The 25,963-nt window shown below is 32.9% G+C and overlaps 2 protein-coding genes and 4 non-coding genes across 6 annotated transcripts; 1 reads left to right on the top strand and 5 right to left on the bottom strand.

Moving 5' to 3' along the window:
* On the top strand, nt 2,485-8,186 carry LOC105178436 (phosphoenolpyruvate carboxylase 1). Its single transcript, XM_011101900.2, has 10 exons — nt 2,485-2,649; nt 3,418-3,809; nt 3,994-4,078; nt 4,533-4,755; nt 4,870-4,973; nt 5,074-5,161; nt 5,287-5,441; nt 5,774-6,772; nt 6,880-7,266; nt 7,630-8,186. Exons 1-10 carry the CDS (start codon nt 2,485-2,487, stop codon nt 7,930-7,932), a joined length of 2,901 nt encoding a protein of 966 aa, XP_011100202.1. The 3' UTR covers nt 7,933-8,186.
* Nucleotides 8,603-12,713, bottom strand: LOC105178437. Its single transcript, XM_011101901.2, has 9 exons — nt 12,247-12,713; nt 11,740-11,789; nt 11,578-11,650; nt 11,391-11,486; nt 11,158-11,238; nt 10,976-11,067; nt 10,544-10,636; nt 8,990-9,058; nt 8,603-8,882 (listed from the first exon to the last, which is right to left on the bottom strand). Exons 1-9 carry the CDS (start codon nt 12,598-12,600, stop codon nt 8,744-8,746), a joined length of 1,047 nt encoding a protein of 348 aa, XP_011100203.1. The 5' UTR covers nt 12,601-12,713; the 3' UTR covers nt 8,603-8,743.
* Nucleotides 15,344-15,414, bottom strand: TRNAG-GCC. The gene has a single exon. It is a non-coding gene; the product is annotated as a tRNA-Gly (tRNA).
* TRNAG-GCC lies at nt 17,552-17,622 on the bottom strand. Its single transcript has one exon. It is a non-coding gene; the product is annotated as a tRNA-Gly (tRNA).
* Nucleotides 20,518-20,588, bottom strand: TRNAG-GCC. The gene has a single exon. It is a non-coding gene; the product is annotated as a tRNA-Gly (tRNA).
* Nucleotides 23,280-23,351, bottom strand: TRNAG-GCC. Its single transcript has one exon. It is a non-coding gene; the product is annotated as a tRNA-Gly (tRNA).

Below are 25,963 nucleotides of genomic sequence, written 5' to 3' on the forward strand. Positions count from 1 at the left end.
TAGTATTGATTTACAATGATTTTTAAATCGTCGTAATTTATAACATAGAAAATGATCAATTTTTTTATACTAAACTGCATTTGTTTTTAATAACTGGGCTACGATGAGTTGTGAATCAAACCCACAAACAATTAGACGTGAGAGAAACTCTAGTCACGACATCTATATTTTAGTGACATTATTATTAATTAAAACAAATGTTTTTGGTAGGTATGTGGTCGACAATATTTGTAGTGAAAGTAGCTCAATTAAGTTTGTCTTTACCAACTAATCGAAGCATGGTGAGTGTAATCATCCCACGTCAGGTGTAGATTCCATTCCATAAATGTATATACTTCAATTCACTTGACTTCTAATGATGCAATTAGCTTCACCATAAATAATTAATTATTAATGAATCTTAATTATGAAAATAAATAGACTAACGAATCTTGTTAGATATATGGGTATTTGTTTCTCTGCTTGTATAAATTTATGATAAAATATCAAATAGTAATTTTAAGTTTGTCACTGAAAATATCTATTAAGTGACGATAATTTTGATCTTATCACTATATAATTCTTTGTGACGAAAATTGCGCATAAAGTTATCACTATAAATCATCATACCACGACATGCCAGTTTTTTTTTTAAAAAAAATTATTTTTTAATTCGAGAAACCACGACTTGTCATATTTTTATTAAAGTATTTAATTAAATTATATTTATATAATTTATTTATTTTTTATTAATAAAAAAATAATTAACCCATATTATTGAGCTAGCTCGATACAAAATATTTAATTTACTAATATTGACAAAAGAAAATAAACTATTATTAGGAATAACTAGAAGAATCAAACTAAAGTTGATTATTAATTCAATAATAGAGGGATAAAGAATATAAAAATAAAATGAAGGCTGTAAATAATAAACATTATGATTTGTTGCATCACACATCATGTGAGGACTGACTTTTTATTATGTAATTTAAGTTTATAAGTCAACTCTGACATATATATATATATATATATCTTAACTAATTGCCATATTGTTGTTAATTTTTTGTGCAATTTCTTTATTTTTTTTCCCTCTTTTATTTTTGTAAAACAATTACACTAATTAAACTCTTAAATATCCAACAAAAAATATATTTGGATTTTGAGGAAATAATTTCGACCTATGTTAGACATTGTTTGGATGTAATTAGAACGTAATCGAATGTGATAATTTTTTTAATGAAGACAGCATGAGATGTGATTAGAGCAAATAGTATTTGATTTAATTCAACAATTTTTTGTTAGTTATTTAATTCTTAATTTGGCAAAGGAAGATAATTTTTTGGTTAGTTATATTAATTTACCTCATTAATTGGGTAGTACGAGACTCCTAGAGGTTAATCCCATGAATAAGTTTGAGATCATGGTTCGAGTTTTTAGAATTTATTGTATAATTAGTTTATTATACTTCCTTAATTTATTGATATTGATGTACGTAATTATGTAATCACAATTTTTATAAATAAAAAAACTCACAGGTGTTTGGATTGAATTTTTTTGTTGCAAATCGTATTTCATCTTCTACTCCTTTAATATACACATGCCACACGTATAAAGATGACACCCTATATTTTATTTAAAGAAAAAATTTGTACACATTACGTAATAAAATAAAACATAAATACGCTTTGCAATAAAAAATATAATCCACCACCCTCACTCTCACCCCCCATAATTCATCAAGTAAATTAAAAATATCATATATAAAAGGAGTGGTCAAAACATTGTAAAATTGGATTATTTAAAAATTCAGGATTCCGAATTTGAAAACAATAACAATCATTTATATAACAAAATTAACATAAAGTTTATCACAAATATAAAGATTTGTAATTAGCACCAAACTCAAGAATCCCACCAAAACCAAAAACTGTAGTTTGAAGACATTACAAGTACTACTGTAGTAACTGTACCACTACTCCTTAATCTTGGGAAAAAGAATCCCAAAGGGTTTCTGAATCTGCTATGAAGAGGATGGCATATTCCTAGTTCCCTCCAATAATCTACTCCTGTTCAGAATACAACTGTTGACTTCATAAAGGTTAAAATCTCCAAAAAATAAATCTAAATTCAAGATTTTAACTCAACTGAGCTTTCGAGAAAATCTCTCTATAAAAGCAGAGTTAAGAAGCAAGAACCACCACCTCTGCTTCCAATTCTTCACTCTCTCTCTATCTCTTTCTCTCTCGCTCTCTCGTGATTCCTACAATCTTCTTCTGTGTTTCTCTCCTTTTTCCCATCTGGGTTCATCTTTTTCCTGTTTAATCCGTGACTTGGTTGAGTTGAAGCAACCTCAAAAATCCCGTGTTACCCTTCTGTTTTTCTGCCTTGAATTGGAGGTGGGAAGCTGGTGACAGCGAAGGGAAAGGAAAAGGGCTGATTTTTCTGTAAGTTTTTTGCGGAACTTGGGAGGCTATATAGTGTGAGAGGAGGAGAGAGAAGAAGATGAGTAGGAAGATAGAGAAAATGGCATCGATTGATGCACAGCTGAGGCTGTTGGCGCCTGGGAAGGTTTCTGAGGATGATAAGCTGGTGGAGTATGATGCTCTGCTTTTGGATCGTTTTCTTGATATTCTCCAGGACTTGCATGGGGAGGAAATCAGAGAAACGGTATACAGTTTTGGTGTTTTTGATGAATTTTCTTGGAACTTTGATGACTGTTTTATTTGTTTCTCATGAGGTTTGACTGGGAAAGACTGTTGTTTTCTTGATGCTGCTTTGTTTAATTGAGTGCTGTGTGATGTTTATGGGAATGCCCTTTGGATTTGTGGAGATTTTTCTTATATATCTTGTTGTGTTTTTGCATAGACTATAGTGAATGAGAAATAAGACTTGGTAATTTGCAAATGCTCTTTGTATACTTTGATAATTCTCATGCACTTGTGTTGTTTTGGACATTGGCATGGAATTTTTGAGTTTTGGCTTTGAGAAGTAAGATTTATGAAAACATTAAAAAAAAAAGTAAAACCGTATATGTTGATCCATTGATAGCTATTTGTTTATTTATGCTTTGAATTTCCTCTGATATGGCTTCTATACTGTTTGTTTCTGATTCTGATGAGAACATAGGCTACCTTGATATGCTGAAAGGCTTTCTTGGTTAAGGGGATAAGATTTTTTACTAATCTGCTTGTGTGGTTTTTTACCGATTCTGCATGTGTAAGATGATATTACTTACTGGATTGTGCTTATTCGACTGAGTTTCCACTTGATTAAGAAAAATTCTTTTTCGAATTATATACTAGTTGTAGTAACTCCACCTTTTCCAAGCCAGAAGAAAAGGTTGAAAATATTGGTCTTAGTTGAAGATGGGGATGAAAACAAGTTCTAGTGGATGTTTACAGTGTGATGCCAAACTTATATTTTGTGTCAAACTAGGTTCAAGACTGTTACGAGATTTCCGCAGAGTATGAAGGGAAACGTGACCCGCAGAAACTGGAAGAGCTCGGGAGAGTTCTCACTAGTTTAGATGCTGGGGACTCTATTGTGGTTGCGAAATCTTTCTCCAACATGCTTAACTTAGCTAACCTTGCCGAAGAAGTTCAGATTGCATACAGACGCAGGATTAAGTTAAAAAAGCGTGACTTTTCTGATGAGGCATCAGCCACAACCGAATCTGACATTGAAGAGACTCTAAAGAGGCTGGTGGGACAATTGAACAAGACCCCACAAGAGGTTTTTGATGCTTTGAAGAATCAAACAGTAGATTTAGTACTAACAGCTCATCCTACTCAGTCTGTTCGTAGATCTTTGCTTCAGAAACATGCAAGGTTTGTGATATATGCTACTAGTTTTACAATTTTACGGCTATATCAAGTTATCAACATAGTTTTTGTTGGTTTGTTTTGCACCTTTTATCTAATTACCTCATTGCTTACTAGTTTCATGATGAAATTCAAGAATGATTTGGTTAAGTAGGAGCAATGCTTACATCTCCTGTTTGATTTTTCCCAGAATCCGTGACTGTTTGACTCAGTTAAATGCAAAGGATATCACCCCTGACGATAAGCAGGAACTTGATGAGGCATTGCAAAGAGAGGTATGCAATTAATGGTTTCAGTACCACTTTGTCTGATTTATGGTGACATATACTAATTGTATTAGTCAATATCAATCAACCATGCCCCACTTCAAGGAGACTGGACTGAACTTTCTCATACATTCTAAGGAGTTTAGATAAAGAGATAATACATTGACATGCAAGATCTACGTTTTGATTTGTGGCTCAGTTTGAACCTCTTGCCATAATAAAATTGTGACCATGACTGAGTCATATTCAGCTGATAATTGCATCACCCAGCAGTCTGCAAAGTTACAACAAGTTACAAAATTCTTTCTTCGTTTGACTTTTGTTCACCAGATATTAATATTAATACTACCTAATGTTTCAAAGCATAATCCAAAAGATACGAAAAATGTTTATGCTTGTTTCGTTTCTGCCTGATAGTTATGTATAGCTTATATCTGATAACTACATTGTCTGGTTTGTTCAGATACAAGCTGCATTTCGCACGGATGAAATTAGGAGAAATCCTCCGACTCCCCAAGATGAGATGAGAGCTGGAATGAGTTACTTCCATGAGACCATATGGAAGGGAGTGCCGAAATTCTTGCGGCGTGTTGACACTGCTTTGAAAAACATTGGAATAAATGAGCGAGTTCCTTACAATGCCCCGCTTATTCAATTCTCTTCCTGGATGGGTGGGGATCGTGATGGTATTGTCCCTCTTTGCAAGTTATATTTAAGTGAATTTTTCTTGAATAATTCTTAATTTTCTTAACAATTCAGTAGAAGAGAATTAGCTAAGATTTTTTGTATATGGTGGCTAGGCAATCCAAGGGTAACTCCCGAAGTTACAAGAGATGTCTGCTTACTGGCCAGGATGATGGCTGCTAACCTGTACTTCTCACAAATAGAGGATCTCATGTTCGAGGTAAGAAATTTTTTTCTTGTTTGTGTCCTTAAAGATTTTTCCTCTTAATGTTTGATGGCTGACAAACCGCGATTTTTCTCTATTATGTTGTCTCTGGAAGCTCTCGATGTGGCGTTGCAATGATGAACTTCGCATGCGTGCGGATGAACTTCACAGGTCCTCAAAAAGAAACGCTAAACATTACATAGGTAACTTCATACTGAAGATGTGCCTAAACAATTAGGGGCCTAAATTATTTTTGTAGGCTTGACCAAATGTTGAAAGTTTGATGTTATTAATTCATTTTGCAATCTTCCTGTGTTTATTCTTGCAGAGTTTTGGAAGCAAGTTCCACCAAACGAGCCTTATCGTGTTATACTTGGAGACGTGAGGGACAAGCTATATCATACACGTGAACGTGCTCGTCAATTGCTAGCAAATGGAGTCTCCGATATTCCCGAGGAGTCAACTTTCACCAACGTTGAAGAGGTCTGCTCATCGTAAAATTCTTTGTTTTTCCCCCAATCTATTCTCAATTTTTGAACCACTAAAAGTTCATTTCTATAACTTAAAATTTTTCAGCTTTCAACTATTGAACATAACAACAAAAGAAAGTAGCTTTATGGTTGTTACATGTTCTGCAGTTGCTTTATATCACACAGCATGCATCTGGATCTTCTATAAATTAGTAAATCGTTTTGTGCATTGAATTTAGTAGACTTGGGGAAATGTAGTTCTTAATTCCTCATGCAATGACATTCAAAACTTTTTTTTCCTAATCTTCAACAAAAAACTAATGATAGCTTATCTTTTGCGTTCAGTTTCTGGAGCCTCTTGAGCTGTGTTATAGATCGCTTTGTGCTTGCGGTGATCGGCCAATTGCTGACGGAAGCCTTCTTGATTTTCTAAGACAAGTTTCCACATTTGGACTCTCCCTTGTGAGACTTGATATCCGTCAGGAGTCAGATCGGCACACCGATGTTCTAGACGCTATTACTAGGCACCTGGAGATCGGGTCCTACCGAGAATGGCCAGAGGAGCGCCGGCAAGAATGGCTTTTATCTGAACTTAGCGGCAAACGTCCGCTGTTTGGGACTGATCTTCCAAAGACAGAAGAAATTGCTGATGTTTTGAACACATTTTATGTCATTGCCGAACTCCCGTCAGATAATTTTGGTGCCTACATAATTTCAATGGCGACCGCCCCATCTGATGTGCTTGCAGTTGAACTTTTGCAACGGGAATGCCATGTCAAAAACCCTCTGCGAGTTGTTCCGTTGTTTGAAAAGCTCGCTGATCTCGAGGCCGCTCCTGCTTCCGTTGCTCGACTGTTTTCCATAGATTGGTACCGCAACAGGATCAATGGGAAACAAGAAGTCATGATTGGATACTCAGACTCGGGAAAAGATGCTGGACGACTTTCTGCAGCGTGGCAGTTATATAAGGCTCAAGAGGAACTTGTAAAGGTGGCGAAAGAATATGGAGTAAAGTTGACGATGTTTCACGGCCGAGGTGGGACTGTCGGACGAGGAGGCGGCCCAACCCATCTTGCCATTTTGTCTCAGCCACCAGACACCATTCACGGCTCTCTTCGTGTCACTGTTCAAGGAGAAGTTATTGAGCAGTCATTCGGAGAGGAGCATTTGTGTTTCAGAACTCTCCAGCGATTTTCGGCTGCCACACTTGAGCATGGAATGCACCCACCGGTGGCACCAAAACCTGAATGGCGTTCCCTAATGGATGAGATGGCTGTTGTTGCCACGAAAGAATATCGCTCTGTGGTTTTCCAGGAACCTCGGTTTGTCGAATACTTCCGCCGAGTAAGTATTTATTTGCTTATGTTATATTTGAAATTTGATGGAATGCTGGATCTTGATTTCTTTATCTGCAACTTGCATTTACCTTTGTGTTCTCTTTACTCCTTCAGGCAACACCCGAGTTGGAGTACGGTCGGATGAACATTGGAAGTCGTCCATCGAAAAGAAAACCTAGTGGTGGAATAGAATCACTACGAGCAATCCCATGGATATTTGCATGGACACAGACAAGATTCCATCTTCCCGTCTGGCTTGGGTTTGGGGCTGCAATGAAACACGTTATTGAGAAGGATATAAGAAATCTGCAGATGCTCAAGGATATGTACAGAGAATGGCCTTTCTTCAGAGTGACTATTGACTTGATTGAAATGGTGTTGGCAAAGGGAGACCCTGGAATTGCTGCTTTGTACGACAAACTCTTAGTCTCGCCAGATTTGTGGCCGTTTGGAGAGCAACTGCGGGCCAACTACGAAGCAACTCAGAACCTGATCCTACAGGTCAGCGGCTTTGCCTCTTAATAACTTTTTATACTAAATGTAGTTGTATGCGAGATTGCATGCTCACGAGTTACTTGTTCTTGATTGTTATTTGGGATGATTACGGACATTTTCCAAAGTCTCGGTATAGTACAAAAGAGAGTTCATGTCGATTATTGCATATGCTGATGCTCCATGCAGTCATGGTTTGCATTATAGATCTCCCCCTTGGCCCTTCAGTCTTCAGAGTGAACCTGTAATGTAAAATATGACTGCAGAGAATGCTGGCCAATTTTTCACTATTAATTCACCCTCTCTACCTTGGAAAGCGTCTGCGCAATTTCCCTTGTTTTTTAATAGCTCAATTGCTCTTGTTTGGTTTAGGTTGCTGGACACAAGGAACTACTTGAGGGAGACCCCTACTTGAGGCAGCGGCTCCGACTCCGGGATCCATATATCACAGTCCTTAACGTGTGTCAAATCTATACCCTGAAGCGCATTCGCGACCCCAGTTATAATGTAACTGTAGGCCCGCATCTCTCGAAAGAGATCATGGAAATGGACACGAGCAAACCAGCTGACGAACTGGTGAAGCTGAACCCTACGAGCGAGTATGCTCCAGGGCTAGAAGACACACTTATCTTGACCATGAAGGGTATCGCTGCCGGACTGCAGAACACTGGTTAAGCCCTCGGCATCTTGCGTTAGTTGGATGTGTTTATGGTGGCTATGTTATAAGAGAACGGCAAGTTATGTATGTTTATGGCTGTTATGAAGAGTGCAAAACAGCAGTAAAATAAAACTGTAACATTAGTATTTGGTATTATTATATATAAGAAATCTGTCATTTTTATTATATGGTAATAGCTCTGTATGATTGGGAGAGGTTTGAGTGAAATGCCTGAGGGGAAATGGAACAATGGTCTCAGGAGGTAATAATATCTGGATTTTGTGATTCAAATATGGTTAAAAACACCCCTTTCAACTTGATTGTTTATTGCTAATAAATACTTATTTTAAGCTTTCGCAGACATCCTTAAGAATGTGAATGGGACAACTTTAGAGCGAAGTTTGCAATGTTCGAAACAACTACACTTAATTTTTGCAAGTTCTAAAAAACAAGATCCAAACTCACCCTACCTCCGGACTATTATTTATTGATATCTGATAAGTTATTATTATGTAAAAGAATAACTTATTTTATAAAAAGAAAATTTTAAATAAATTAATTTGGACCAGGCAACACCTGAGACCAGCACTGCTGCATCTCCCAACAGAAGTATACACTTGAAAATAATCCTTGCATTTGTAGAGAAACAGGATAAGATGCTTCAAATCAAGAATATATCTCACAAAGTAAAAAAATTGGAGATAAACTGTGAGATCCCTTTTCTTTTTTCATATATACTTAAATTGTTCAGTTGAAGAATATTTCTATATACAATACGTAGACATATAAACATCTATAATCTTTTCATCACCAGCAGAGGTAGTCAAGTTAAGCTTGTGTTTTTTCGCCAATGGCATTCACAGCATCCTCGATAGCTTGCATGAAAGTGGCAATCTTGTAAGTGAAGAACCCCACGAGCATCGGAATCAAATCAAGGTGCATGAATCCATAGTCTGGAACTAGAATCCTATCAATGAAGTATTTTACGTGAGATATATACAAATTTGCAATTGGGATTTCATATCAAATATGTCCAGAAGAGAGTCGCTAAGGCGTGCCCTCTAATGGCCTTACCCGTTCCATCGATTATACAACATCACCAAGACAACAGGAACCAAAAGCCGTGGCTGTCCGATCGCTCCCCTGCAAATGAAAGCTCATAGAAGCCAAATAAATGGGGTATAGACTAGCCATCTTGGCCTTCTAAATGTAGAAGGCATATCTGACATGACGCTAATTAAAAGAAATTTAAACTGTATAAAATGAAAGTTTAATCGGTTAACACAACTTTTCCATAGTTTTCACATGCATACTTTAAGTATTACACAAATATTGCATAAATTTGTGGATTGCACAAATTTATGTTCTGTCCATAATTGAACGTATTATTTCAGTTGTAAATGATTTCTTCTCAGGGTGGAAAAGATCGATTTTTGTATACTTTTTTAATTGGAGAGCGAAAAGTGATAACTTTCATTTCCTTTCTCTTGATGAAGCTGGAGAAGTGAAACAAGAATGCAATATACAGTATATAAAACCTGACAAGACCGTAAAATTACTGATAAAGGAAGGTTAGTAACGAAAAATTATGAGTATAATGTCGCATGCATATTTGAGGAGAAAATAACAAGTATGATATAAGTTGAACAGAATCCAATTAGAGGCGAAACAAAGTGTCAAAATTTCTAGAAGTACTTGGCTGTAGTAGGCCTGTCACCATGTACAGCAAATGCTACTAGTACAAACAGATGTAGAGTGTGTCAAGTATGTGTATGCTTATTATGTTATTATTGTGTGTGGGGGGGGCGTGGGGGCCGGGGGGTGTTGGGGTATACATTTACTCTTACCTTATTGTTATAACCCAAGCTGCCTTTGAATCTTGGCTTTGCTTGCATGACTTTCCCAAGTAAACTTAGATGTGCATGGAGTTTTGGGAAATAAGTCTCACAAGTTGGAAAAACTAAGCTAAACTAGCGTTAGTGTTGTTACAAGCTTTCAATTTTAGAGGTGGTGTCAATTGTAGTCCCATAAATTGAGGAGTAGCTACTGGGACCTCTCATGCAAAAAGCATGTGAACTTCGCCTCCAAATTGAGAAAATCCCCATGCTTAATCACATGGCACACTGAATGAATCAGATTTCACCCGTCTGGAAATATAAGTAAGTTTGAGTACACTTTTCTTGATATCATGTCCTATTGCTACTGTGTTCCATCCTCATCATGCTGCCACATCCACACTATGTCATACTCATGTCAATATGCTCATATCCGTATAACATAGTTCTTCAAAATTGGCACGCGAGAACCTCTCAGGACGACCAATTATTTGGTCGCAAAGCATGAAGTCTGAAATGCTAGATCGACTCTGGACTCATGCTTCAAAGACCAGGTAACATACAAGTCATTTTCCGGATAGACACTACCAATAAATTTATTTTGATGGAAACAACTGTTTTACGTATTAATATTCAGTTTCCACTTTTCAAGGACCGTTCCATTTTGAGATATAGTTTGCAAATAATAGCAATCAAACATGAAAGGCGGCATGCGAAACCCAACTTAATATACATCATAGGCCATCATGTAACACTTTTCACATCCTAAAGAAAAAGGAGGAAGGAAACATACTTGACAAGTCCCCTTGCTCCATCTGCCATGGAATCAACACTGTTGCCCAGCATTCGCATGTATGCCAAAGAACCAAGCAAGCCAGCACCATAGCTGAATGCATTCATATTAGAAGCATTACTAAATTGGCAGTGAGACTAAACACTTGCACTAACAAGTCATAGCACATTTCCGATGAGGTTATATATCAATCGCTTTTGATTTTACTACACCAGAAATAAAACATTATTCAAGAAAAAAAAGTTCATATGTAATTTTATTTAGAAAGCATGCCAGTTGCAAAGGATAATGCCCTGAATGCAGTAGATTCACATGTCGACAACCCAAAACGTATCATCCACAAATCATAGCTAGCAATGCGATATAGGAGATATATAGGTACACAATTGTAGATAAGTTTCTGAAACACATTTATGCAGTATCTTTAGGTACCTCGCTGCAATTTCAGGAGAATATGAAAAATAGGCTGAAAGCACTCCGACACCACCGATTCCCAGTGTGAGTGCTTGCAATTTGTTCTTCAACTGCAAAAGAGAAACATTCACTAGGAGAACTGAGAGCTTCGAACTGGACACCATGAGGTATAAAGAGCATCATCTCTTATAAATGAGTACCTTATAGTACTGTTCCCTTGACTGAGCAGCCAAAACTTCAGGATCCCCTCGGGGGCGTCTGGATTCCCGAAACATGACATCCTGTAGAATGAAAATAGGAAAAATTACCAAAAATAACATTGTTCAACAAACAATATACATTGTGCTTCAAAATCAGACATCAACCTATTATCTGACTTTTTATGCATTTACATAAGAAAAATGTAGTAATCTATAACAACTAGATGAATTACACTGCCTCCAGTTGCAGCCTTAGTAGCTCTATCCCACTTCTCTTGCTCACGACGAGTTGGAGCTGGTCTCCATCTTCTACCAGCAGTCTTAACAATCTAAATATAATTTTACTCTGATGAGTATGCAAGTAGAAAGCACAGGAATACAACATATACAAGCAAAGGGATTTAAAGGTCTAAATTATACTTGTTCCTCAACTTGCTGCTCTACTACTGATCCCGAAGCTGTCGTAAGCTGTTTACTCAAGTCAACTTCCAAACTGCATAGTTAAATAGCGGACTTTTACATGGTACATTGCTGAAGCAGTTGACGAAAATAGAATAATTAAAATTCACAAACTTTCCATACTTGTCCAGGCTCATGACTCTATTCAAGCTGAGAAATCCAGAAGGCTCATCCTATTAAGAGAAAGGCCCAAACAACATCAGTGATCAATTTATCACTCAGAAAATGCTAATCTAAAGCCATAAAAGTTGGTTTTACATTTTTATTATCAAAATCTTCACAAAGCTTCAAATCAAGTTACAAAACAGAAACAGCAGAACTTTTTCAGACTGTCGATTATCAAACAAACAAAAACAATTTTCAGGATTCACTAACAAAAGATACAAGCTTGAGCAATGCCATAGCAAGGATTAACTATTTTAAACCAACAGAATTTTCAAAAACAAGAATTCGCATTCCAAAGAGAAGATTTCAACCCCAAGAGTCATTATCAACGACCCATTTTCACTTAGCAGAATCTCAAACCAACAAAAAACACAACATCGACAGCAACTCAATAGAAAAGAACACAAGGAAAACAGATAATTACAATTGAAAATAAAGGGTAATTGAACGACATAGTGAACAGACCTTAGCAGACGCATATCGTGGATCAGAGGAACTATCACCGGCACCTTCTTCAGGGTCTTGAATGAGCTTTTTCATGCGGCCCATGAAATCTTTATTCCACAAGTAGTCATCAGAGGCAAGAGGGTCCTCCTCTCCACCCCAGTATTTCCTCAGCTTGGTAGTGGTGGGCGGGCCCCCGTAATCCCCCGGCGCCACCCCGGTGGACCATTTCAATGGCTTCTTTTTTGGCAGTATAATCTTGGTCGGTGGCCTTGAGCCTGCAGGTTGCGAAGGCGATGCTGAGATGTTTGGGGAGTCCTGGGAAGCGGGCGCGGCGGTGGAAGTGACTGACAGGCAGCAGTTCACTACTGACATTGCTTCTCCGTGTTTAGTTCTGGTGGAGGGAGAGTGAAGTGGGATGGAGAATGGGAAATATCAGGGAGAGGCTTTTGTGATGTTGAGGATTGCTTTGTTTTCAACTCATCTTCCACTCGTTTTGCTTTTTCCCTTTTCTTATATTTCTTCCAAGTGCTTATTACAAGATAATTTTCACAAAAGAAATTGAATTATAATTTTATTTAGTTGTAAATTGATTTTTTTTATTTTAAATTTGGTTTCGTTTGTTTTACCTTTTCTTGGCGGGTGATTATGGCCGAGTTTGTAATTCCTTATAATATGGTATAATAATATTGGTGAATTTATGAGATTTTGTAACATAGAATAGTAATATTTTAATACGATGAGCTTATTTGATGAGTACTAGAGTCCAATAGTATTATAATGGTTGAATAATTCTTTTGATACTTTAAAATTATCGAATGAAAGATTAGCATTTCTATTGCTTAATTTAGTAAGGTGTTCTAAATGAAATGAATAAAGAAATTAAAGTTAAACGTGATATCTAGTAAGTTAAAACTTGTGTGAAGAGAATGGAGAACAGAGAGAATTCGAATGGACTTGTTGAATAGCTGGTGTACGTTGTTGACTTACTCGAATCCTATTTATAGAAGCATGTTATGAGAAATTTACGGATCGATTATGAGTGGTTGAAATATCCCAAAATTCTTGAAATGCCAATTTTATGGGCATAATGTTTTATCCCTGTTTGCCTTGTCATCTACGCTCCATGTCAACATAAAGATACACTATCATATCAGCAACATAATAGCATAAAATTATGGGAGTGGTTACATGTGATCTTTATCCAACCAGCATAGGCGTCCTTGCTTGCATGCTTTTACAATGAGATGGCATTTGATGTGTACAATAACGTATCTGCCAAATGAGGCCTAGTTGTTTCGCACCCTGCCATATGCGTGGAATGTTGCTTCTACTGCATGGTATGTGGTATTTATACTACATAGTATGTATTCTCTACTGCATAGTAGGTAGTGTTTCTACTAATATTCAACGAGAATGATTGCAATCGATTTATATTTTGTGTTTTTACTGCATAGTACTGTAATGATCTTTGTTAGGGATATTCAACAGGAATAACGGCAATCGATTTATTTTAATTAATAATAATTCATTGCTCTTACTAACAGATGTATCTTATGAGATGGATGGACCTTGGACTTGTTAATATTGGGTCTGGACTGTGTGCCCCATCAACACGACAATATTGGCTGCTCTAATAGCCCTTTTAGTCTGCTCATGATTGATGGGCCAACAGAGCTTGAGCTTGTCAATGTGAGTAATTTGAGCCCGACTCCTTAACATAATTTAAATTAAAAATTTATCTTTTGACTAAAAAAATAAATATCCTAGATATTAATACCCATTATAAAAGTGTGAAAAGTATTTAAGGTTTCATGTGATCTTTAGTTTGCATAAAATTCTCTTTGGCAAACATATAGATTGATGAATTTGGATACATATCAAGGATTTGAAAAAAATTATGTCAACTGCATGATTTCATACTCAAAGAATATATAGCTCATCATTATTCAATTCAAATTGACACCCAAAATGCAAAATTATCTACCCAAAAAAAAATTGTTACTAGTTATTTGAATTATATAACTTCAAATTCAATAGTTCAAATGTAGCCTTTAATATCATTAATTTAATTGAAAATTACGTAATTTATTTTGTTAGTAGAATTGATGATTTAATTATTCATTATCATTATTATTAATATTATTATAGAAAAAAACTAAAACAAGACTCAAAATTTCAACTCTAGAGAAATAATGACAGGTGAAATTATGTACTAGACTTGGGCAATGAAGTATGAAGCAATACTGTTCAAATCAATAAATAAGTTGGCAAGTAATCTTCTCAACTTTTAATATGAGACTGTGGATTTATACCTTACCTTTGCACATTAATTCTCTTTTATTTTAATCTCTACACTGTCAAATTTAGTGGTAATTTTTGGTTGTCAATTTCTCCTTCACCCAGAATTAGTTTTGATGACAACAAAATTTACAGTAGATGAAAAAAATGTTATGAAATTAAATTGCATTTTAAATACTAAATTTGCATCATTTTAATCCTTATATTTTCTCAAAAATACTTTAAAAGATAAAATTCTCAAATTCTATTTTTTTATAAAATTCAAACTACAAAATTTCATAAAGTAGATGAAACAATAATACATATATTTTGTACTGCTTCACAAGAATGTTATTAAACTAAATTCTTATAAGCTTTAGGTGGATAAAATAAAAATCTAACTCTTAGTATCATGTAGTACAACTCAACCGTCAAATCCAAATAATGATATTGACTTTATTCAAAAATGATGGATCGAACAGTATTAGTTTAAATTTGTTTCTTATGTTACTAAGTTTTTATTTTCACGTTTTAATACATTTATTATAAAATTAATTTAGTATTGTTAAACAAAGATGAAAAATACAAGAAACTTGACAGGAAAGCTCGAACAGTATTAGTTTAAATTTGTTTCTTATGTTACTAAGTTTTTATTTTCACGTTTTAATACATTTATTATAAAATTAATTTAGTATTGTTAAACAAAGATGAAAAATACAAGAAACTTGACAGGAAAGCTCAGCAACGCCACCATTTTCATCCGAACATCGGAAGGAAGGGACGGACCCAACCGTCCCTGTGGGCGCAGATGTCATCACAGCTACCTGAGAAGACATTATGCACCAGCCGGGAATCGAACCCGGGTCTGTACCGTGGCAGGGTACTATTCTACCACTAGACCACTGGTGCCTGTTGGGATGGGATTCCTTTCATATTATTATATATCAAAACAAAAATAAGATGATTTATATGTTGGGAAGTTGTTAGATGATTTTGCTTGAGGATTTAATTGGTCAGGAGTAACTTATCCCTTAGCTAATTATGCGATGTTTGATAATTTTTGTCAAGGTCATAAGTTGCTTTTGGTGGCAATTTAACTCAAAAGTTGAGCTTAAGAGTTATGCAAAGAGAGATATGCATCTCGAATGACAAATCAAACATGAACATTAGAGCTCATTAAGAAATTTATTGATTGCAAACGGGTTTTATAAGGTGAAATACAAATATGATGGGCACAATTGAAAGATAGAACTAGCGCTTAGTAGTCAAGTGCTTAATTTACATAATTGAGGGCTTCAACTTCCATGATCCTTTTGCACTTGTTGCTAAACACATCTAGCTCCGTGCATATATATATTATCGTCTGTTGTAGTTGCATGGGGACGGAAATTGCACCAAACGGACATTCAATAACACATTCTTGCACAAAGACTTAGATGAGGAAGATTACATGAAACTTCTATCTGAATTCTAGAATGATCCTGAGGACAAAGTGCGTTAATTGTACAAATCGCCCTATAGTTGGTGTACAAAATTAATTAACCGATGTACTTCCAAATCATGAATTTACACAATTTTATGTCAGTTACTCATTATTTACTTTACGTACTCAAATAAAATATACTTAATTATGGGGCTTACTAGTTTATATGGATGATTGTTTCATCATCAAGACCTTGGGACGTTGAAGTCCTTTTTTAGGCATTAAAGTGGCTTGTTCGCCAAAGGGCTTATTCTTAGTCCTTTTTTAGGCATGTAAACTAAAACTTTGGTAATCCGATGTTTCTAATAAGCAAACAAACACTTCAAATTTATGTGTACGATACTGAATTTAAAATTTAAATAAATATAGTTTACTTAAATAAATAAATAATTTTATAAAAAGAATTTATGAGAAGCTATCGAGAAAAGAGTAAGAGAAGGGAAAAAAACCGTAAAGGTTGAAAATAAATAAAAGTAAAAGACGAAATGGTTTAAAAATATATATAAAAATAAACGTGATGGACCAAAAAGTTAAAGATACTGAAATCGTATCTTTTTAATTAAAAAATAGTATAAATGATCGGAGCTGAACCCTAATTACCCGTATAAATATTCATAATTTAGTTGTTTTATAATTAAACAAGGGGTTTGAGAAAAAATCTCTAGTCAACAGCATCAGTTAACGTTATAAAATTTCTTAATCTGTGAATTTTAGGCTTATGCTTGTTACCAAATAGTGCATTTAATATTTCAAAATGTTTCTTTGTTAATTGTCCCAAGAGTTTCTCATTTTGATTCTACAGAAATAATGGAGATTATTTTGTTTAGAGCTTATGACGCATGGCAATGGGTCCAGATAAATTGGGGTTCTGCTCCGGATAGGGTCAGTTTGGGTTTCGTTTTCGTCAACTTTACTCATTTTTATACTATTAGGCGTTATGCCATGTTATTTCTGCATTAATTAACTAACAAAAATTTCATTTTTAATCGACATTTACTGCAAGAAATATAACATTTAACTATAGCTAATTGGTATTGTTCATAATAAATAACAGTAGGAAAAAGCTACTGACCATAACCATGACCATGCAGCTGTTGTTGGGTATATATAATTTTTGGGAGAACGGCAAAAATATTTGTCAGGACTAAAAGGCAAATGTTTTTACTATGGAAGTTAGCTATAGTGAATAATTTTTTTATGATGAAAAAATTAATTTTTTGTATCAAATTTATTTTACAATTACTGTAATATTCATTTTTATTGAAAATTTAATCAGAAAAGTTACAGAGCTAAACTTAAAAAGAAATATATAGAATCTTTCATAAATATGTAATTGTAATATAATTAAACAGACATATTACTCTTTTTGATATGGTATAAATGCAATGAGCAACACATTCCCTGATATGCCGCCGGCCAAAGGAAAATCCATCCCTGGAGGATTGAAAAAAGTATGAACAGGGTAAAAGCTCAGCAACGCCGCATTTTCATCCGAAGTTCGGAGGAAGGACGGACCCAACCGTCTCTGTGGGCGCAGTCATCGTCACAGCTACCTCAGATATTTGCACCAGCCGGGAATCGAACCCGGGTCTGTACCGTGGCAGGGTACTATTCTACCACTAGACCACTGGTGCCTGTTGATGTTTTCAGGATTGTTAATTTATAATACATGATTGTTTTAAAAAAAAATTCTAAAAAATAGGTAAAATTAATTTATAGTCCACAAGATATTTTGATCAGTTAAAAAAAGATAAAAATATAACGATGACTAACATATTGGGTTAAATATTAGACAATCGTTACAATAAAACGAATATTGTTAATTTTTTTAAATATTTCAAATAACAAGCAATATTTATAATTATCAGAGTTGATGGGAGCCCGATGCAATTTATCCTAAAAAACATGTGAAGAGAAAAGCTTAGCAACGCTTCATTTTTATCTGAACTTCAGAAGGATGCGACAAACTGCAGCTGTACATTGGGCATAGTCATTATCACAGCTACCTGGAATCATTGAGTTGCACCACTGGGAATAAAATATGGGTCTATATCGCGGCGGAGTTTAACTTTGTATTTAGCAAATTAAATTGTATTATGATTAACAATAACAATGATAATAATAATAATATGCTACACTTCTTAAACCTTGTACTTTTAGGCCATGTTTACTTCTTGTGATGGGATCAAGTGGCAAAATATTAACTTGTGTTGTGTATTTGATTGATTTCAAATTGACTATTTAGTAATTTATTTACTAACTAAAGGTATTGTCAATCAAATGATTTTGTGTTTACTTGCCTTGTATTATTTAAGTGATTGTGTGTGCAATAACATTTATAACTCCGAATAGGACAAAATTGGTGTGTCTAGTCAGTCAAATGACTCATCTCTCCTTCACCTTCTCTGCCCCTTTTCTTTATTTTGCTTTACCTAGCCCTGTTGCCTTCCGCCGCGGAGCTTCATTGCCTGTTGTGCTCCCTTCCTTCTTGCCTGCTTTCGATTCTGAAGTACTTACTTTCAGTGAACTCGTTTCAGATTCTACTGTTTTTAAGAAGTCCTAAAAAATAGTATCAGGTGGATAAACATTTGTTTTCTCTTTCTCCATACTTCAAAACCACAACTCTACCAAGAAACAGTTTCAGCAAAATCAATGAAAATTTCCATGGAAAGTAAAGAAAGAAAGAGAACAAATTAAGGCTAACAGATCAAAAAACAAAAGATAGATCCATAATGTTTGGATTTGTATTTTGAGTATTTTATTTTGTGTTTTGGAGATGGAGAGAAAAAAAAATAGAGACAAGTGTGTATTGAAGATAGATGGTGTGTTTTTGTGTTTTGAGGTAATTTTAAATATTTTAAAATAAGTGGTGTAGATTTGATGTTGGGATTTGGAAGACAAAAATCACTGTTTGTTGTTAAATCATGTCTCTTTTATATTATATATAAATATATATATTATATACAGAAAGTTGAAAAATAAAAAAAACACACAAATAAGGTGTAAAAACACAAAAATAAACATTGGGTGTGTTTTATCTTTTTTCGAAAAATGTGACAACATAAATCCAAACATAGTAATCAGCTCTCAGCATAATACTGGAAAAAGTCATTTTTACCTGTTCTTGGAGTTTGCCTTCTGTTGTGAGCGAAATGTTGGGGTACAAAAGTTGTGTTGAGTAGTTTCGCAATCTTGTGTCAAGTGCATTAAATCCACCTGACGAGTCACCAGGTATAATAACAATAAAAAACGAGGGCAATTTGAACATTTCATCCTACCTTCAAGGACCAAAACGGAAGTTACTAAAAAGGGAAAAATGGCCCATGTTGGTGAGTATCCAATCAACAGAAAATTATCAAAAATTGGCTTTAATATCGGGGCAGCCCAAGTTGTAACGGGCTGGCGAAAAAATAAATAAACAAATGACTATTAGAGTCTATAAAGATATCACCTTTTATAACAAGAAGTAAACATGACCTTAATATTTATATATACTATTGCAATCAATTTTCTTAAATAATTAATTCAGTATAAGAACTTTATGACTTTTGCACAATCTTACTTATAAGAATAAAATTAATATACCTTTAAAGTTACTATCTTTTCCATATTTCATATTATTTTTAGAATAAATATTTAAATGTACAAAAATTTGTATAATGAGTGTTTATACAAATTAATCAATATTTTCTGCATCTTTTCCAATTATGTTCCTACTAAATTAATACTAGATATATAATAGAAATGTACTAAGTTGCATATTTATGTCATAAGTCAAATTAATGCAAGATTTTTCAGCATATTAAATTTTATAAATAATTAAATTAATGAAAATATTTAAATTATTATATATTTAATTCATATTAATCACTAGTTTATCTCTTTAAATTATCATATCAGTTTCAATAAAAAAAATAAAAATCATATTTCATTATTAAATTTAATATAAAACTTTTCTTTTTATCTTATATATTCACTTTTCTTACTTAACTTAAAATTGTTTCGCAAACTTTTCTATTATGAATATATACATACATATGTGTGTGTGTATTTTTAATAATATCTAACATCATATCACATATTATTAAATACATACATAACTATTTATATTTAGTAGATGATACTAATAAATAGACTTCATATTGTAAAAGTTAGATCTGTTCTCTTTCTCTATCAAATAATCCGACAACTGTCTTAAATATTTTTAATTTTTTGGTATATAAACTTTTACTCGCAATTTTTTAAAATATTTATTTTGGTAAAAATTTATCTTATGTATCTAAAACAAGTGAAATTCAAAATGTACTTAATTTTATAAGTGAAATGACTGTACGAGCTATAAAAACTTTCCTAAATTCACATAACTCACAATGTATACGTCTACATTTTGGTGCATATAAAAAAGAAAGAGTCAACCCACCCAGAAAGCTCAGCAGCGCCAAATTTGCATCCGAGCATCAGACGAAGGCGACGGACCCAACCGTCGCTACTGGCGCAATCGTCATCACAGCTGCCTGAATAATTGAGGTTGCACCAGCCGGGAATCGAACCCGGGTCTGTACCGTGGCAGGGTACTATTCTACCACTAGACCACTGGTGCTTGTTGGTATATGTTCTACCTCTCTACCAATTGGTAATCTGAATGTTTTGGATTGTTCAATATATAACACACACAAATCAACCTTCATTCTTCAGTCTTCATGAGCCAAATAAATGAATTTTCAGCTTACATACTAACACTGTAGAGATGCTTTCCTTCCATTTATTGATAAAAGTGTTCAAAATTTTGACACAGTAATTATATATTAACAAAATGATGAATGCGATAATCGAATTTTTTATATTTAAAATAAAATTATTTTGCATCAGCGGTAACAACTCAATTGCAATTGTCTCTTGTAATATAATGGCACATCTACCTCGAATCACAATACTACAGATTTAAGTGGATCAAATAATATTTCGGAACCCTCTTAACAAAAGCAAGAGCATTGATTTTACAAAGTGTTCTGAAAATGTTCCGAATCCTAAATTTCTTAATATATATATATATATATATATATGTACTTGACTCAAACATTGATCCATCTAATATTATTATGTTTTTTTTATAAGTATCAAATCGTTACATAGGAATGCTAAATGCAGGGTAAAATAAAAAAAATTAAGCTATTTTTTTGCTAACGTATGCATTTGTTGTCCAAACCATAACAAAAGGGGGTCGGGTGTATACGGTGAGTTCTAGAAGGTGTAAGTATAATTTTTTAGAACTTCATTATGAAAATTATAATTTTGTATTTTTAAAGGAGATCTAAGTGTAATTAACATTTACTTAAAAGTTAATTTGAAGTTGCCAAAAATGATCAGAGTATCAATATACAAAAAATATTAATTGAATATTTTCTGAAACAAAAGTTTAATTTTTTTAAATATTAAGTGAATCTAGTTAATTAATTTACTAAAAATTTATAAATAGGGTATTGAATCTTACCCAAATACATGGGAATTTTAGAATACACATATCCATTTATTTAATTTTTATTGAATTTAAAGTAGTGTAGAATCTTCTACCAATTAGCCATAGTCAATGCTTTATAGTTTATCATTCCATTAATAATTTTCATGATTTGGAACCTAAGAATATGTACATTTTGTTCATTGGGATGAAAGCCCAATTTATAAGTTAAAGGGATAACACATTTTTTATTATGGTCTATTTAATTATTATAAATCATTTGAGTTTTACAATTATTTGAATTAGTTAATGAAATTGCATTTTATATTGAACTGTGATATCAAATCAATATATTTTTAAAAGAATATTGATAATGGAAAGTTATCATTAAGGCAAGAGTATCCCCTGATTAAAGGTGAAAAGAGGATTTCAAGGAAGATCATATTTTATGACAAGTATTCTTCATAAGGTAAAAAGTTTAATGACAGGGATTATGCCCTAGATCAAGGAGACATATCTGCTGTGCGTTCTGAAGGCTTGATCAACGTAGAATCGTTTGATCTAAAAGAAAAGCATGAGATCTGAAACATGTGTATTTACCTTAAGTATACGAAGTCGCTTTATAAATATGAGGAATGATTACTGAGAAAGGTAATGAAATTCTAAACACTCCCATTATTCTATTACTACCTATCTCCGTTTAGAACATAATCTAACTTGGGCGTCGGAGTGTTCTTATCAGGGACAAACCCGACTAGTCTAATCTTTTGTGCTTCAGGTTTTAGATCCGTCTGAAGAACATCAGACGATCAAGATTATTGCTCAAGGCTGAAATTCTGAAGCGGATCAAATATGTATAAACAAATATATATTTTTTAATATATGGTCTTTCCCTTACCAGCTCCAAACTCAATGCAGCCCATTTAACATAAGTGTTCGTCGGATCACCCAAACCTCGTCTGGTTTTTGAAAGAGCCACCTCCACCTCATCCTTTGAGTTTCCTTTAGATGCTCCATCGTAATTAAGTTTTAAGTACCTTTGATTAGGAGGGATCAAACTACACACATAATAAACATGAACTGGATTATCCTCATGTTGCATCACCGTATTCATTGAGGGAATTTTTTTTTTTATATGAATTGAATATGAAAATATCAAACGACATAGATCATGCCATGTTAATATAATGAATAAAATCCTACTATTAATATTTTAATATTTTAATATTTTCTTTTTTCATAGTTTCACACTCAATTTATATCTATACTATTTATTAAATCCTAAGGTTTCAGAGTAATTATCTTTGATAGATAAGATATGAACTGAATAAACTGTTTTTCTATTCATATACACTTAAAATTAAATTTATTTTATTACTTTCAATCAATTCTTTAATTTATTTTTTTTATTTTATCCAATTAAATAAATTTAACGAAATGCCCCTTCTTAATTCATACAAGGAATAACCAAAAAAAAAAAAAAAATTAGCATCAATTCATGAATGAAAGAGATCAATCCATATTTGCCTCTTAACATTTTCCAGTTATTGTACTATTATTTGATTCAACATTTAACCAAAAAAGTTAGAGAGCTAAAATTTTAAAAATATGTATATATAGAATTTTACATAAATATGTAATTGCAACTTTCTTTAAATATAAATATATATATATATGTGATTATAATTGAATACATACATAATTTAAAAAAAAAACAAAAAACAAGTAAACAGGTAAAGCTCAGCAACGCCGCATTTTCATCCGAATTTCGGAACGAGGAGACAGACCCAACCGTCTCTGTGGGCGCAGATGTCATCACAGCTACCTGAGATACTTTGCACCAAGCCGGGAATCGAACCCGGGTCTGTACCGTGGCAGGGTACTATTCTACCACTAGACCACTGGTGCTTGATGACTTAACAGCATTATTATATACATAAGTACGTTTTTTATTTTAGTTTCAGTTGCTTATAAAATCAAATTAAAAATAAATTTATATATGCGTATATCTTTACATATTTACTAAAACAAATATTCAATTAATAAAACCAAAAGAGCTGTTGAACTATAAAAAAATATTGAATTAATATATGTATAAGTTTATTTTTAACTTGATTTGACAAATAAGTAAAATTTAAAAAAAATGAGCGACAGATACTTTAACATTACAAAATAAAAACAGTTCGATAAACAAGCGAAACTAAAATAAAATAAATTGTAATTTTGACATTATATTTTTTTATTTTTTTTACAAAGCAAATTTTTTATAAGGGTATTAATAACTTTTCAAACTTAAAAATAAAAGTCGAGGAGATTCTCGAAAATTTTAATATTTTAAGAGGATAATTGATGTAGGATGAAAACTTTATAAGTGATAATTATATTTAACCCTTTTCCTTAGGCAACAGAGGCCTAGAAGTAACTGATCATAGTCATTGGGCAGACAAGAAGAAATGTAACAAGTGAAGAAGGGGGAGACAAGACATGAGACAAGCTTGTATGGCTCCTCCAAGAAAAATAAACATCACTCACCTAATAATTAAATTAATACTATATAACTCACATTATTGTTGCCAAATTTTTTTAAATATTTTGGTGTGTCCATTATTTTAATTGTCATTTTTCTGGGTAGATCTTTTGTCTACTTTTATACTAATTATTTATTTACTTGATTTCTTGGTAGATCTATTATTATTATTATTACACTTTTTTTTTTTAAGTTTGGTGTAATTAAACGTAAACTCTCTATGATTTGGGAAATTACATCTAACATCTCTGAGATTTGCTTATGTCTAACAAATAAATACCTCCATTAGTCAAAATTCATCAAATTTGATGATATTATTAAAAAATATGAGAAAAAACTATATTTACTTCTGATTGATTACTGATTTATTACAAGTCAAATAAATATTTTTATGATCAAATTACCTTTATACATATTTATGCATTAATACATTTGAATCTTCACGGTTATATCGATAGTTTAGTCGAAAAAAATTATTTGACCTGCAATAAGTTAATTGATGGCACATATCAATTTTCATTCAAGGGTTTTGTTAATATCAACAAATTTGGTGAATTTTGTCTAACAAAAAAACTTATTTGTTAGACGAAAGCAAACTTCGAATGTGTTAGATGTAATTTTCCAAATCATGGAGAGTTGCATGTAATTATATCAAACACACAGGAGAAAAGTGTAATTATCCCACATTATTGTTATTATTTATAGCATCTTTGCCATCAACAATATTGATGTCATTATTTTTAGCTTGGGATTTTGTTTACATCATTAGTATTTAAATATTTTTTTTGAAATTCATCAAATATACTTGAATGAAGATTTACAAGATAGAAAATAGTAAAAAGCTACTGAAAAGGTCTTGGGTATAGCCCTCGAATACTAAGTTAGACGGGTCGTAAAGAAGAAATATTTAAGGTTGTAAGAAATATTAGGATAACAAAAGTTGTATATGGGGTATAAAGGACGGGTTTTTATTCTTATTATATAATTTCACGTAAATAATAAATTTAAAAATGATTGGTTGGTTACAGTGAATCCATACATACTTATAAAGTTTTGATCAAATCGAAACGACCTGAATAAAAAGACACGAATCTTAACAAATCTTCTATTATAATAGAGACGGGAATATTAAATCTTGATACAACCTTTAAGAAATTGTCCCACATTAAATGTCAAGATACATATCAATAACACAAAAAAAAAACGTTAATTTTGTCGGTAATATACGTAAACTCCAAAAATTATAACTATATAATGGGACGTTTTCACATTCATAAATAAAAAGGTGAAACGAAATCCTCCTACCAATTTGTATGAATAAAATATCGACAGAATTTTAAAAAAATAATTTATTACATTTAGACCCTCTCTAAAAGTACGAAATTATACTTTTCCTCAAATATCTTTCTCATAATCCTACTTCATACGGGATTTTTTGGAGTTCATACCTTTTATCCCATGTAAGAACTCGTATTATTTGTCCCGTAAAATATCTCCTAAGTCAAAATATTTTCTCTGGACCTCATTAGTATGTGTATTTTTTTTTTTCAAACTTGTTCTTCCTACTATTCCCTAGATGGTATCTTTTTAAGTTGTATATTTTTTTTCGATCTATATCAAATTTGAAATATACTTTTTAACCGTGTTAGAGAGTGATATTATTTTATTTGATAATTAATTTGGTACCCCATCTCGAGACACAGAAAAATTGTATTTCAAAAGGATATAATTTTTTTAAAAATTTAAATTTTAAATTATAAAATTTAAAAGTAAAGTAATTGATATGTATAAAAGCATATTACGAAACCTTAACTTCACCAATAAATTGGCCTCAGTGTCCTTAAGTACTCATACTTAGTAGGCTCAAGACCTAATTATAGTTAGACTTCATAAAGATTAGGTGAATTACAATAAACTTTCAAAAGATTTTTTTTTAATTATAAATATTTCTTATTATTTGTTAAATTATAAATACTCGCCTAAAATTTCAAAT

The sequence above is a fragment of the Sesamum indicum genome, linkage group LG16 (genome assembly GCF_000512975.1).
Source record: "Sesamum indicum cultivar Zhongzhi No. 13 linkage group LG16, S_indicum_v1.0, whole genome shotgun sequence".
In the NCBI taxonomy this organism is placed as follows: domain Eukaryota; kingdom Viridiplantae; phylum Streptophyta; class Magnoliopsida; order Lamiales; family Pedaliaceae; genus Sesamum; species Sesamum indicum.